This window comes from Eretmochelys imbricata, chromosome 23, assembly GCF_965152235.1.
Source record: "Eretmochelys imbricata isolate rEreImb1 chromosome 23, rEreImb1.hap1, whole genome shotgun sequence".
Lineage (NCBI taxonomy): Eukaryota > Metazoa > Chordata > Testudines > Cheloniidae > Eretmochelys > Eretmochelys imbricata.
In genome coordinates, this window is record NC_135594.1 from 13,715,830 (window position 1) to 13,730,850 (window position 15,021).

The 15,021-nt window shown below is 57.8% G+C and overlaps 2 protein-coding genes across 2 annotated transcripts in view; one reads left to right on the forward strand and one right to left on the reverse strand.

Annotated features, from left to right (window-relative positions):
* Window positions 1-15,021, forward strand: part of LOC144279334 (alpha-1B-glycoprotein-like) — a 937,253-nt gene that overhangs the window by 379,164 nt on the left and 543,068 nt on the right. The window lies entirely within an intron of this gene.
* Window positions 1-15,021, reverse strand: part of LOC144279241 (immunoglobulin superfamily member 1-like) — a 77,362-nt gene that overhangs the window by 22,373 nt on the left and 39,968 nt on the right. The window contains 4 exon segments of the mRNA XM_077840731.1: window positions 8,356-8,482; window positions 9,023-9,141; window positions 11,325-11,567; window positions 11,570-11,614. Of these exon segments, the coding sequence (XP_077696857.1) occupies window positions 8,356-8,482; window positions 9,023-9,141; window positions 11,325-11,567; window positions 11,570-11,614 (534 nt within the window).

Here is a 15,021-nt window from a genome sequence, read left to right on the forward strand (position 1 = left end):
GGGACCTGCATGAAAAACCTCCTAAGCTTATCTTTACCAGCTTAGGTCAAAACTTCCCCAAGGTACAAAATATTCCACCCGTTGTCCTTGGACTGGCCACTACCACCACCAAACTAATACTGGTTACTGGGGAAGAGCTGTTTGGACGCGTCCTTCCCCCCAAAATACTTCCAAAACCTTGCACCCCACTTCCTGGACAAGGTTTGGTAAAAAGCCTCACCAATTTGCCTAGGTGACTACAGACCCAGACCCTTGGATCTTAAGAACAATGAACAATCCTCCCAACACTTGCACCCCCCCCTTTCCTGGGAAATGTTGGATAAAAAACCTCACCAATTTGCATAGGTGACCACAGACCCAGACCCTTGGATCTGAGAACAATGTAAAAGCATTCAGTTTTCTTACAAGAAGACTTTTACTAAAAATAGAAGTAAATAGAAATAAAGAAATCCCCCCTGTAAAATCAGGATGGTAGATATCTTACAGGGTAATTAGATTCAAAAACAGAGAGAACCCCTCTAGGCAAAACCTTAAGTTACAAAAAAAGATACACAGACAGAAATAGTTATTCTATTCAGCACAATTCTTTTCTCAGCCATTTAAAGAAATCATAATCTAACACATACCTAGCTAGATTACTTACTAAAAGTTCTAAGACTCCATTCCTGGTCTATCCCCGGTAAAGACCAGCATATAGACAGACACACAGACCCTTTGTTTCTCTCCCTCCTCCCAGCTTTTGAAAGTATCTTGTCTCCTCATTGGTCATTTTGGTCAGGTGCCAGCGAGGTTACCTTTAGCTTCTTAACCCTTTACAGGTGAGAGGAGCTTTCCCCTGGCCAGGAAGGATTTCAAAGGGGTTTACCCTCCCCTTTATATTTATGACAGGAGTCACCAGAGCAGAATCGCTTGTTTCCAAAACAGCCAGGCTTTGTGGGGACGAATGGGTTCATTTCACTCTCCCGACAGACGGGAAGGGCAGGCGCTGACCGCGCTCCTAGCAAACAGACAGAAGGGAGGTGCGGGAAAGACAGGATGGAAATGGGGGTGAAATACGGCTTCTGGGGATGGTCTCGGGTGCTGGCCGTGAGTTAGTGACAAGTGGGTGCGTTGGCTGCAAGGCGACCCTGGTCCCTGCTGCTCGGACCCTGGGTGGTTACAATCTGGCCAGGGCCGCTCCCGGGTTGGGTCCGTTCTCCTTAGGCAGGACAAGTGGGGTGGGTGCCACACACCTGACTGCAGCATCCGATGGAAAGCCAGGAGAGTGAGCTAGGAGAGGACGAAAGACACAGCGGGGTGGCGAACAACCCAACCAGGGAAGGGAAAAGGATCTTGTCACGGAGTGTACAGAGTGTGGGGGAGTCCGGGGCCTGCACCCCTCTTCCTGGGATTCACTATGACTCTCAGCCAGCCAGTAAAATGGAAGGTTTATTGGACAATAGGAACCCAGTCTAAACCAGAGCTTGTGGGTACACCCAGGACCCCCTCAGTCCAGTCCTTCTGGGGGAGCAGGGAGCTCAGACCCAGCCCTGGGGATCCCTGTGTTCCTCCACCCAGCCCAAACCTGAAACTCCCCCCCCCCAGCAGGCTCTCTCCTCCAGCCTCTGTTCACATTCCTGGGCAGAGGTGTTACCTCCCCCTCCCCCTCCCGGCTCAGGTGACAGGCTCTCAGGTCTCCCATCCCCAGGGCACATTCCCAGGTCAACACTCCCCCGACCCTGCTGCGTCACATCGTCACATCTCTCCCCCCTTCCAGACTGAACTGAGCGGGGTCACTCTGACCAGTGACCTGGGGAAGTTCAGGGCCCCCTCTCCGGGACAATGCATCCGCTATCATGTTGGCACTTCCCTTCACGTGGACCACGTCCATGTCGTAATCCTGCAGGAGCAGGCTCCATCTCAGGAGCTTGGTGTTGGCTCCTTTCATCTGGTGCAGCCAGGTCAGGGGAGAGTGGTCGATGTAGACGGTGTAGAAGTGTCGCCCGAAGAGATAGGGCTCTAGTTTCTTGAGGGCCCACACCATGGCCAGGCACTCCTTCTCGATGGCCGCATAGTGTTGCTCCCGGCGTAGCAACTTCTTGCTCAGATACACGATGGGGTGTCTCTCCCCCTTTTCATCCTCCTGCATTAACACCGCCCCCAGTCCCATGTCTGAGGCGTCGGTGAACACCATAAAGGGCTTGTCACAGTCTGGGTTTGCCAGAACTGGGCCACTGACCAGAGCCTCCTTCAGTGCCCAGAAAGCCTCGGGGCACTGCTCAGTCCAGACCACCTTGTCTGGCTTCCCCTTCTTGCATAGCTCAGTGATGGGGGTGGCTATGGCGCTAAAGTGGGGCACAAATCTTTGGTAGTATCCTGCCATCCCAATAAAGGCTTGGACCTGCTTTTTGGTGTGGGGAGCGGGCCAGTCTCTGATCACCTCCACCTTGGCTGGTTCCGGCTTTAGGCGGCCGCTCCCCACCCGATAGCCCAGGTAAGATACTTCAGCCATCCCCACGTTGCACTTCTCCGATTTTACAGTCAGCCCAGCCCCCTGGAGTCGGTCCAGCACTTGTCTAACCTGGGACACGTGGTCCTCCCAGGTCTGGCTAAAGACACAGAGGTCATCAATATACGCCACGGCAAAACTCTCCATCCCCCTCAGAAGCTGGTCCACTAGGCGCTGGAAGGTGGCCGGCGCTCCCTTGAGGCCGAAAGGCAGGGTCAGGAACTCATAGAGCCCCAGAGGGGTGATAAAGGCCGATTTCAGTCAGGCATCTGCATCCAGCGGCACTTGCCAGTAGCCCTTTGTAAGGTCCATGGTGGTGAGGTACCGAGCTCCTCCCAGATTGTCTAGGAGCTCGTCCGGCCTGGGCATGGGGTAGGCATCAGATACAGTGATGGCATTGAGCTTCCGATAGTCCACACAGAACCGGACCGACCCGTCCTTTTTGGGAACCAGCACCACCGGCGAGGCCCAAGGGCTGGCAGATGGCTGGATCAACCCCAAAGCCAGCATGTCCCGGACCTCTCTTTCCAGGTCCTGAGCAGTTTTCCCTGTGACTCGGAAGGGGTAGCATCTTATCGGTGGGTGCGACCGTGTCTGCACCCGGTGGACAGTCAGATTAGTGCATCCAGGCTGGTTGGAAAACAGCTGTCGGTACGGATGCAGCACCCCCCAGACCTCAGCTTGCTGGGCAGGGGTTAGCTGATCCGAGAGGGGAATTGTTTCCAGGGGGGAACCAGCTCTGGTCCCAGGGAATAGATCTACTAAAGGGTCATCTCCCTGCTCTTCCCACTGTCCACACACGGCCAACACCACATTCCCCCTGGCATAATATGGCTTCATCTTATTCACATGGTACACCCGGCGGTGGTGCGCCCGGTTTGACAGCTCAGCCACATAGTTTACCTCATTGAGCTGCTTGATGACCTTGAAAGGGCCCTCCCAGGTGGCCTGTAGTTTGTTCTTTCTCACGGGGATGAGAACCATCACCTGATCCCCGGTGGCGTAGGCACGGGCCCGTGCCGTGCGGTCATACCAGACCTTCTGCTTCTTCTGGGCTCTGGCCAGATTCTCCCTGGCCAGGCCCATGAGTTCAGCCAGTCTCTCTCGGAAGATCAGGACATACTCCACCACTGACTCACCGTCGGGAGTGGCCTTCCCCTCCCACTCGTCTCTCATCAGGTCCAGGGGGCCCCTTACCCTCCTTCCATATAACAGTTCGAAAGGTGAAAATCCGGTAGACTCCTGGGGCACCTCCCTGTACGCGAACAGCAGGAGAGGTAAGTACTTGTCCCAATCCTGCGGGTGCTGGTTCATAAAGGTTTTCAGCATCATCTTTAGCGTCCCGTTAAACCTCTCCACCAGCCCATTGGACTGGGGGTGATAAGCTGAGGCCCAGTCGTGCTGGACCCCACATTTCTCCCACAAGCACCGTAGCAGGGCCGACATGAAGTTGGACCCTTGGTCTGTCAAGACTTCCTTGGGGAACCCCACTCGGCTGAAAATGGTCAGGAGCGCATCGGCCACAGTGTCTGCTTCAATGGAAGCTAAGGGCACTGCCTCGGGGTAGCGGGTGGCAAAATCTACCACCACCAGAATATATTTCTTCCCCAACCGGGTTGTCTTGCTGAGAGACCCCATGATGTCCATGGCCACCTTCTGGAAAGGCTTCTCTATGATGGGCAAAGGTCTCAAAGCCGCTTTCCCCTTGTCCCGGGCCTTCCCCACCCTCTGACAGGGGTCACAGGATCGGCAATACTGCCGGACCGTGGTAAAGACCCCGGGCCAGTAAAAGTTCTGTAGCAACCTCTGCCGGGTGCGCCGGATTCCCTGGTGCCCTGCGAGGGGGATGTCATGGGCCAGGTACAGGAGCTTGCGGCGATACTTCTGGGGGACCACCAGCTGCCTCCTGATCCCACAGGACTCTACTTCCCTTGTGGGAGCCCATTCTCGGTACAGGAACCCCTTCTCCCACAGGAACCTCTCCTGGCAGCCTCTCCTCATGGTTCGTCCCACACTGAGGTCGGTCAGGTTCCTGAGCTTCCACAAGGAGGGATCTTTCCTCAACTCGGCCTGGAACTCAGCGGCTGGGGAAGGGATGGGGCCCGGTTCCCCCTCAGTGGCCAGGTCTGAGGCCTGAGCCTCTCTGAGCCGTGCCCCTCGGCGCTCCCTCCCCACCAGGGAAGGGTCCTGCGCCTCCGGTGTGGTACCCTCCCCAAGGTCAGGGTGCAGTGCCCCTCGCCGGCTCTGGCTACGGGTCACAACCAGGGCAGTCTGGGGCTTGCTTGGCCAGTCCTCTAGGTCTCCCCCCATCAAAACTTCAGTGGGCAAATGGTGGTGTACCCCCACATCCTTGGGGCCCTCCTTGGCCCCCCATTTCAGGTGTACCCTTGCCACGGGCACCTTAAATGGGGTCCCGCCCACCCCTGTCAGGGTCAGGTAGGTGTTGGGCACCACCCGATCTGGGGCCACCACCTCGGGTCGGGCCAGCGTCACCTCCACGCCCGTATCCCAGTATCCATTGACCTTCCTCCCATCCACCTCCAGGGGAACAAGGCACTCTCTCCGGAGGGACAACCCCGCGCCCCCCCTGTAAACCGAGCACCCTGAGTCCAGAGCCTCCAGCCCTCTGGCGGAGCTGGCCTGGGGTACTCTTCCCTCCGGAGCAGGTGGTAAACTGGTAGCCCCCCTTGCCTGGGTTGTCTGCCCCTCATCCAGCTGAATCCCTACCCAGTTAACCCTGGGTAGGTTGGGTCTGCTCAGTTTGTCCCTGAGCCCAGGGCACTGGGACCGTACGTGGCCTCTCTGGCCACAGTGATAGCAGCTCAGGTCACGTTGGTCCCCTCGAGCGGGTCGGAGGGGCCCGACGCCAGGCATTCCCCTTTGGAATGGGGGTTCTCCCTGTTTCCCCACTGGGAGGCCCCATGGTGACTCTCTCTCTGCATCGGGGGGGGCCTGTCCTTTTGGGACTCCTCCCGGTTACCCCCTGACCGACTGTTCACAAACTCGTCAGCCAGCTGCCCTGCGTGCTGGGGGTTCTCGAGGTTTTTGTCCACCAACCACAGCTTCAGGTCGGAAGGGCACTGTTCATACAGTTGCTCCAGCACGATTAGGTCAAGCAGGTCCTCTTTAGCTTGGGCCCCAGCTGTCCACTTGCGGGCATATCCCTGCATCCGGTTGACCAGTTGTAGGTAGGTGACCTCAGGCGTTTTACGCTGACTCCGGAACCTTCTCCGGTACCTCTCGGGGGTCAGCCCAAACTCAAGGAGCAGGGCCTGTTTGAACAGTTCATAGTCCCCTGCCTCCGCCCCGTCATTCGGCTGTACACCTCCATGGCTTTGGGGTCCAATAAGGGGGTGAGAATCTGGAGCCTGTCTGCAGAGTCAACCCTGTGCATCTCGCAGGCATTCTCAAAGGCCGTCAGGAAGCTATCTATGTCCTCCCCCTCCTTCCGCTGGGCCAGGAAGCACTTATCAAAGTTCCTTGCAGTCTTGGGTTCCCCCACACTCACCACAGCCGGGGCCCCACTGCTCCTCAGCCTGGCCAGCTCCAGTTCATGCTGTCTTTGTTTGTCCTTCTCCTGACGTTCCCTCTCCTTCTCCTCCTGCTCATGTTGACCTTGTTTCTCCTCATGTTGACATTGTTTCTCCTCATGTTGACGTTGTTTCTCCTCATGTTGACGTTGTTTTTCACGGTCCTCCAGCTCCCTCATTTTCATCTCCATCTCCCATTCCAGCCGCCTCAGCTCCAGGGAAGGGGAGCTCCGCTGGGAGGATCCCCTGCTGGCTGCCGGGGTCAGGGTGCCTTCGGTCTTCACTGGGCTTCCCCCAACCCCTCCCCAAGGCATAGGTAGGAAGGGTCTCTGGGATGTCCTCGGCAGCAGTCTGATCCCTCCCAGCCCGGTCAGGCCCCAGGGCCCACGCTACGTCCACCGGGCGGCTTCCCTCAGGGGCAGGGATCGGGTCATCCAAGCGATCCCTCTCCTCCAACTGGGCAATCAGCTGTTCCTTGGTGGACCTCCCAGTGCGCAGCCCCCTCTGCCTGCACAGCTCCACCAGGTCACTCTTAAGGCCCCTTGCTGGCCACTCGCAGGCCGGGCAGCTTTCCACGGTTTCCAGGAAAAACCCCTCGTGTGCCAGTCCTTCTTGAGGTCACCACCTCTTTACCAGGGTCGAGCTGCAGACTCCTCCGTCCCTGGGACCGCTCGCTGCAATCCCCCGGGGGACCCTGTTACTGCAAAAGTCCTTCTCTGGTCACACACTCCCAGGGGTTAACCGCCCCCTGAAACCGTCTCTCTCAATCTTCAGCACACCTGGTCCCCGTCAATCCCCCTTCGTTTTACTGCTCCCCAGTCACTTACTGCAGGAAGCGCCGTTCACGGGGTGCAGTAGATCCCACCTCTGCCACCAGTTGTCACGGAGTGTGGGGGAGTCCAGGCCCTGCACCCCTCTTCCTGGGATTCACTGAGACTCTCAGCCAGACAGTAAAATGGAAGGTTTATTGGACAACAGGAACACAGTCTAAAACAGAGCTTGTGGGTACAACCAGGACCCCTCAGTCAAGTCCTTCTGGGGGAGCAGGGAGCTTAGACCCCAGCCCTGGGGTTCCCTGTGTTCCTCCACCCAGCACCAAACTGAAAACTAAACCCCCCCAAGCAGGCTCCCTGCTGCAGCCTCCGTCCACATTCCTGGGCAGAGGTGTCACCTCCCCCACCCCTCCTGGCTCAGGTGACAGGCTCTCAGGTCTCCCATCCCCAGGGCACATTCCCAGGTCAACACTCCCCTCTCCCTGCTGCCTCACATCCTCACACTCCCTGAGAGGGGCACCGTCTGCCCCCTCCCCCCTCACTTCCCCAAACAATCCTGGCCCGCGGCTCTGACCTTTGTGGGGAGCCTGTCTGCCCCCAAAGTCCTGCCTCCATCCTGACCCCTCTCCCCTCTACCCACTCTCCCAACCTACTTCGCACAAACTCCCGGCTCCCCCCAGCTGGCTCCCCGCAAGCACCTGCTGTGGGGGGGTCCAGAAACGCCGGAGGCTAAATCACTCTGGGCCCTGTTGTGTCATGGAGACGCAATAAAGGGCCCGAGGTGCGAACACGCCCCAGCCCCTGCCCCACACTGAACAGGGTTAAACACGGGCTTGGGCGGGGTCCAGAGCCCGCAGCCTGCTCAGCTCCATGGCAAACCCCCAGTGACCCCTGGGACCGGCTGTGACAGACCCAGCAGAGCAGGAACCAGGGAGCCGTGGCAGGCGCCGTGTGAAACGAGGGGTTCCGGCCCCGGCCCCATTCGCTGGAGCGAGTCTCTAGCCGGAAAATCCCCCGGGTTTGGGCGTCTCCCCACTGGCCCCAGAGACGCTAGCGACTGTCCTGGGGGGCAGAGGAGCCAGTGGAGCTGGGCTGGATCTGGTGTCGCCGCGGCTGCTATGAAAGTCCAACCCCATTTCCTCCCAGGTTGGGGGTTCAGCCAGAGGAGGGGCGATGGCGTCGCGGTCCCTCTCTCCAGCCGCTCTGCTCAGGACGTCTCCACGGAGCAGGGTCCGGACAGCGCGGGGGGCCCAGGAGACGGGGGGTGGCAGCCAGGAGGGTGAAGCAAGTCTCTTTCTTTAAGGCCCCAAAGGGTGGTGGGTGGCACAGCCCGTCCCCGCAGTATTTTATCCACCAATGAGTCCTCGTTTCTGACATCCCAATTTTGGGTCATGGATTTCTGCTCCCCCCCTTCTCCCGTGTCCCAGGTGGGCCCCAGCCCAACCCATGGGGTCTGTCCGGTGGCCTCTTGGGTTGGACAAATCCCGTCTTTCTTCCTCGCCAACTTTCCCCCCAACGTTCATTCGTCCAGGTTCTCGTGAGGCTGCCTGAACTTCTCACTCGCCTTCGTCGGCTGAACCCACCACGGGGGGGACATTGGGAGGCTCCGGTATCACAGCCCCCTCTGAGGTGGGGAGATTTGGGGGGCAACTCTGAGGGTTTGTACAAGAGAAATACAGGGTGGGAGAGGTCTAGGGAGAAAGAGGGGAGAGAAAAGTGGCTGGGGGACCCCGCTGAAGAGAGAGGAGGGGGATGGAGAGCGGGGGGGGGGCAATAAGTGCCATTATTCTAGTGCCATGCAAGACGCAGGCTCCCCGCTGTCCACTGACAGCCCTGGGCAGAGACTGTCCCGTTTGACGCTGTCCAGGGGCTGCTCCGCGGGGAGCCCAATGAGCCCAGCACAGGGGCAGTTCCTCTAACTGGTGCTGCAGGGGCTGGTGCTCGCGGGGTTCGGGGTTCAATCCTGGGGTGTTGCTGTCAGGTCAGGAGCTGTTGGGGGGGGGATTCACCGAGGCAGGAGTGTTTGGGAGCAGGAGGTTTTGTGCCGGCGTTTCAGCCCCCCAAGGGGGATCAGCTCGTCCCCCGGGGAGATTTTCTTCTCTGCATGGCTGGATCCAGGCTTCTGGGGGTGCAGAGAGATGGCAGGTTAGAGGGGCCCGTGTCACACTAGACCCAGCCCCTGGGGGCAGCAAGGGGCACAGAAGTGGGGGTCACCTCACCTAGGACACCACCCTCGGGCGGCTGTAGTGGGCCTCAGCCAGTATCAGCCCCACGATGAGCAGGACCATGGCGCTCAGCGCCAGGTGGGCGATGTCGGCGTGGGTGAAATCCGGGCATCCCAGGGGGGCTGCTGCGGGGGGAAGGGGAGAGTCACTCCGCGGCTCAGACGGGGAGATCAGCAGCTGGGGGCCAAAGAGAGTGGGTGAACTTCCCTTCTGAGCCACCCGGCATCCCAGGGCCTGGCCAGGGGACTGTGACAGTCAGAGACGCAGGGCCCCAGGCCCCCCAGGACAGGGAACCACCCCAGCTCCCTGTCCCCGTAGGACCCCTCAGTCCACCCCCACAGGTGCCTCTGCCCCGGCCTGTCTGCTGTGCAGTGAGCCCATCCCCGGGGTATCTCAGCTGCTGCCAGTCACAGCCAGGCAGTGCGCACTGGGGGAGGCTGGGACGTAACCCGCTGCTCCCCGCACCCCGTGGTGCCCAGGGAGCAGCCAGAGGCAGCAAAACATCTGTGGGGGATGGGTCGGGGGTCCCCTGGGAGCCCCATGGGGGAGGGCAAGCAAGAGCAGAGGAAATTCTGGATAATGGTCACCCCTATTGCCAGGGAGAGATCATGAGGCCCAGGGAGGGGGCTCATTGCCCCAGCACCTGTGCACCCAGCAGGACCCAGCCCCCACAGCCCCGTCCCTCCCCTGGGATCCCCCCACAGTTCCCAGGCAGTGACCTGCAGGGCAGCAGGCATCTGGGGAGCTGAGGGCCTGGCAATGGGTGAGGGGCAGTGGGTCTGTTTCTCCTTCCCCCCATGTCAATGATCCCCTCCCTGTGGAGTCTGGGCCTCACCCACCCAGCTTCACTCCCCCGTCATTCCCTGCAACCAGCCCCAGCCCCTGGGCACCACAAGGCTGTTTCCAGGGCTGGCTGGACGGTGATTCCCGCCCCGGCCCTGGTATCTGGCCCTGCTCTGCTCGGGCGGGTGGGAGCTGGCGCCGCTCCAGGCTGGATCAGGGCGGTTCCCTCTGTGGGAATAGAACCAGCGTACACCAGGGCCTGGGGAGGGGAAGAAACAGCGACTCAGCGATCTGCCCCCAGCTGCTGACTCAGCATCGATCTTCACTGTCAGTCCCAGGGAGAGGAGGGATGGATTTTAGTTGGTGGAGAATGGGGACCCCCCGCCCCGTTCCCTCCCTGGGGGGGACACTCACTTCCTCCTGTTTGTCTCTAGCAGAGGCATGCCAGGAGGTGCCATTCACACCTGGAGTCACTGAGGAGTCAGTCTCGGTGCGGCTGTTCCTATTTGGGAGGAGGAACGTCCCTGTGTCTAGAGAGCTAAAGGTGAGCTCATCTGCCAAACGGGGCTGTATCAAACCGGATGGGACGGCTAATCCAACAGTCCAGACTTGCTCTGAGATCACCACGGGGGGGGCGGTTGGGAACCACACGGGATTCGTCATTTCAGGTGCAGTTTTCATGTAGACAAGGTTTTAGTCCATCTTTCTATCCCTCACCAAACACGCTCCCATCTGTCCACCTCCCTACTTTCCCACAGACTCATATTCCCACCGACCCGTGGCCGTCCGTCCCCATGGATCTGTCCATCACCCTCTATATAGAAGAAATGAACCCATCAGCACTGTCTGCAGGGACCATCCCCCTCCAAACAACCCGACTGGCCCCGTGGGCGTTGGAGCGAGGAGCCCTGTTCCCTGGGGGATGAATTGTTCCATTTCTCCGGCTCACCTTCTCCCTCCGGCTCCATCATGGCGGGATCCGGCTGCTGGGGCCCAGCTGGGTCGGTTCCCTCTGTGGGATGAAATCGAGCGTGGGCTGGGGCTGGGGAGGGACGGAACCAGCACCCAGGCCCGGGTGGGAAGAGGCTGAAACAGTGACTCAGCGACTGGGCCCCTCGCCCCACGACCAGGCGTTTGTTATGGGTTTAATTGTCCAGGCTGGTGGGAAGTGAATTCAGCGCTGGGGCCGGAGCCAGCTGGGCATCCTCTGGGCCCTGACTCCTCTGTGTGTCCCCAGAGCGGGGTCAGCTGGGGGAACATCCCCCTGGGAAAGGCCCCCTGTTCTGCAGCCTCCCTGGGGGCAGGGATCCCCCCTTCCTCTGCCCTGAATCTCCAGCAGTTTCTGCTCCCCCTGGCTGGGGAATCCCCCAGTGACTCCATCCCCGCTCCCCAGCCGGGCGTCCCCTCTGCTGGATCTAGGGCTCAGGGCAGAGCCTGGCTCTGAGCGCCCCATTGGGGCTAAGCCCCTCTGAGTATCCAGCTGGGTGTGGGGCTGGGAGCAGGGATGCTGAGCTGGGCCCCTCACCGGCTACTACCAGCTCCATGGTGTCGCTGGGCTCTGACCAGATGGACAGGTCGGATTTGATGCTATATCGGCAGCTGTAGCTCCCTGCATCTCTCTGGCTCATCTTGTGGATGGAAAATTGAGCCACATCCTCTGGGGGGTCTTTGCCCTGCCGTGCTTCTGGGTGTCCAGCTTTATATAGAAGGACCCTCGCTCCCCGACACCGACACTCACACCGGACGGTCACGGCTCCCCCCGGGGCGACCCCCCACTTGGGTGCAGGGAGATGTTGGGTTTGGGGTAGCTGGGCTCTGCAGGCAGGAGGAGACAGGCCGTGAGACACAGACCCCGGCACGGTCACTGTTCCCCGTCCCCACAGCCCGGCCCCAGTGACGAGGCCGAGACAGGGGGCTGCAGGGAGAGAGTCTCCTGGATGCTTTTTCCCCAAATCCAAGAGCGAGAGAGCTGGGCTAGCGACACAAGAGACACGGGGGCCCCCCACCCCTCAGCAGGGCAACGGCGCGGATCCATCTGCCAGGAGCCCATGGAGGGGTGGCTGGGGCAGGGCAAGGAGAGGCCGAGGCGACCTAGAGGCCAATTGCGTTTTATCTCCATCAGCTGGGGAAGGAGAAATCAGTGGGCACGTGCACTGGCTTTCTCTGACACTCACCGAGGAAGAGGACGGTGAGAGCAGATGGCATGACGGAGGCAGCGAGAGGCCCCTCAGCACTGCCACCAACGCCCCAGAGCCCAGCTCCATTGAGCCCCAAATAACAAACTCAGCTGGTGTCTCCAGCTACAGGAAGCCGACGATGTCTCGTCTCTTCCTGTGTCCATCGCATTTTGTCTCTAATCTGTAGGGGAACTCTAGTGTGGTCAAAGTAAGCAGAGGCGCCTGCAAAACCCAAGCCTGGGCCCATCGGCCTGGCCAAGTGTCATGCAGCTCCCAGCTTGTCTGTGTCTCTGTGGGGAGGGGGGACAGTTCTCCCTCCATGTTCCCTGCAGCCTTGGGGAAGGTGCACCAGGCTGGGAGCCAAGAGAGCACGGGGTCTGGTCTTCAATCTGCCACTGACCATGATTTCCATGCAGATTCCCCCACACCCGTCCTTTCTTACATTCTGGGTTCAAACATGGGTGGTGGCCTGTCCTAAATATCAAAGGAAGGGTACCCACCTTTCTGTACACAGTGCTCTAAAATCCCTCCTGGCCAGAGGCAAAACCCTTTCACCTGTAAAGGGTTAAGAAGCTCAGGTAACCTCGCTGACATCTGACCCAAAATGACCAATGAGGGGTGTCAGGGTTCCTTCCCCACTCTGAACTCTAGGGTACAGATGTGGGGACCTGCATGAAAACCTCCCAAGCTTACTTTGACCAGCTTAGGTTAAAACTTCTCCAAGGTACAAACTATTTTACTCTTTGCCCTTGGACTTCCACTGCCACCACCAAACGTTTATCTGGGTTTATTGGGAAAACGTAGTTTGGACACATCTTTCCCCCCAAAATCCTCCCAACCCTTGCACCCCACTTCCTGGGGAAGGTTTGGTAAAAATCCTCCCCAATTTGCATAGGTGACCACAGACCCAAACCCTTGGATCTTAGAACAATGAAAAAGCATTCAGTTTCTGAAAAGAAGGATTTTAATAGAAGTAAAAAGTAAAAAAGAATCACCTCTGTAAAATCAGGATGGTAAATACCTTACAGGGTAATTAGATTCAAAACATAGAGAATCGCTCTAGGCAAAACCTTAAGTTACAAAAAAGACACACAGACAGGAATATTCATTCTATTCAGCACAACTTAATTTCTCAGCCATTTAAAGAAATCAGAAGCTAACGCATACCTAGCTAGATTACTGACTAAGTTCTAAGACTCCATTCCTGTTCTGTCCCCGGCAAAAGCATCACCCAGACAGACATAGACCCTTTGTTTTTCTCCCTCCTCCCAGCTTTTGAAAGTATCTTGTCTCCTCATTGGTCATTTTGGTCAGGTGCCAGGGAGTTTATCCTAGCTTCTTAACCCTTTACAGGTGAAAGGATTTTTCCTCTGGCCAGGAGGGATTTTAAAGGTGTTTTCACTTTCCTTTATATTTATGACAAGGGGGCAAGATACTTTCAGACCTCGGGGGGAGGGGGAAGTCTTTTGTCTGTCTGTGTGATACCTTTGCCAGGAACAGATCAAGGATGCAAGCCCTCCACTCCTGTAAAGTTAGTAAGTAATCTAGCTAGAAAATGCATTAGGTTTTCTTTGTTTTGGCTTGTAAATTCTCTGTGCTGGAGGGAATGTGTATTCCTGTTTTTGTGTCTTTTTTGTAATTTAAGGTTTTGCCTAGAGGGATTCTCTGTGTTTTGAATCTGACTGCCTGTGAGATTATCTTCCATTCTAATCTTACAGAGTGTTTCTTTTATCTTTCTTTTGTTCTTCTAATAAAGTTCTGTTTTTTAAGAATCTGACTGGGTTTTTAGGGTCCTAAGAAATCCAAGCTGGTCTGTGCTCAACTTGTTTATTCTCAAGCCTCCCCAGGAAAGGGGGTGTGAGGGCTCGGGCAAATTGCTGGGGGAAGAGGAACTCCAAGTGGTCCTTTTCCCTGGTTCTTGGTTAAAGCGCTTGGTCGTGGCAGCATTCCTCGTCCAAGAAGAAAATAGAGATTTTGTGCCTTGGGGAAGCTTTTAACCTAAGCTGGTAGAAATAAGCTTGGGGGGTCTTTCATGCGGGTCCCCCCATCTGTACCCCAGAGTTCAGAGTGGGGAAGGAACCTTGACATGGCCCATGAAGATCAAATTAATACGTGATCACGAAATTAAAGGATGGCTCCGTAATGCATGTGCACAAGGGGGCAGAGTTAAGGGTGTTTGGGAAACTTTGTGGCATTCCCTGATGCTGGAGGGTTTGACTGCAGCCTTCCCGCTCAGTCTGCCAACCTGCCCACCTGCAACACAAGCCATGGCACCATGTTAAGAGCGGGCGCGATATGAAAGACCTGGGTTTGCTGCCCCTTGCACCTTAGCTGAGCGGTGATGACGGGTTTACATTGTAATGCCTGGTTCTAAGGGGCTTTTCTCAGCGTGTGAATTAAATAAACCAGGTTCAAAAGAAAATCAGAGAAAAAGAAATTCCATCCCAGGCCCCCAATGGGTCACCAACCAAGAGAGACCCAGGGACCTTCTAATGCCCCTGCAGAGACCCAGTCCCCCGAGCTGGAGGAGGCACTGTCAGTGGTTATGTGGCCAGGCCCCTAGAGAGGGACGTGACACAGGCTTTGTTTATACGCCATTGGCTAGTGGCAGCAGAAAGCTGGGGGTCAGGAAGGTTTGACTCAGTTCTGGGCTCTGGCAGCGGAGTGGGGACTAGTGGTTAGAGCCGAGGGGTGGAGCTGGGGCCAGGACTCCTGGTGTCACAATTGTGATGTCACTCCTCCGGGGCTTGCACACAGCATTGGACTGGGCCGGGGCTGCATTAAAGGTGCATCAGCTGCCCAGCCGAAGGCTCCCAATGAGCCTCCTTTAATCAGCTCCCTCGTCCCAGGGCCCTGGCCCGCCTCTTCACCAGCTCTCCGGGACCCTTCGCCCCCAGCCACTGGAGCAGGAGGGAGACAAGCAGCAGATTCATTGTGAAGCAGGGTCATTCCCCCCCACACCTGACCCCACCGCCTGACCCCCCCAATTTCCCAGCTTGCTGCCCCCCTTGGAAGAGGCAGGGAGAGAGGTGACTGTGGGGTTGG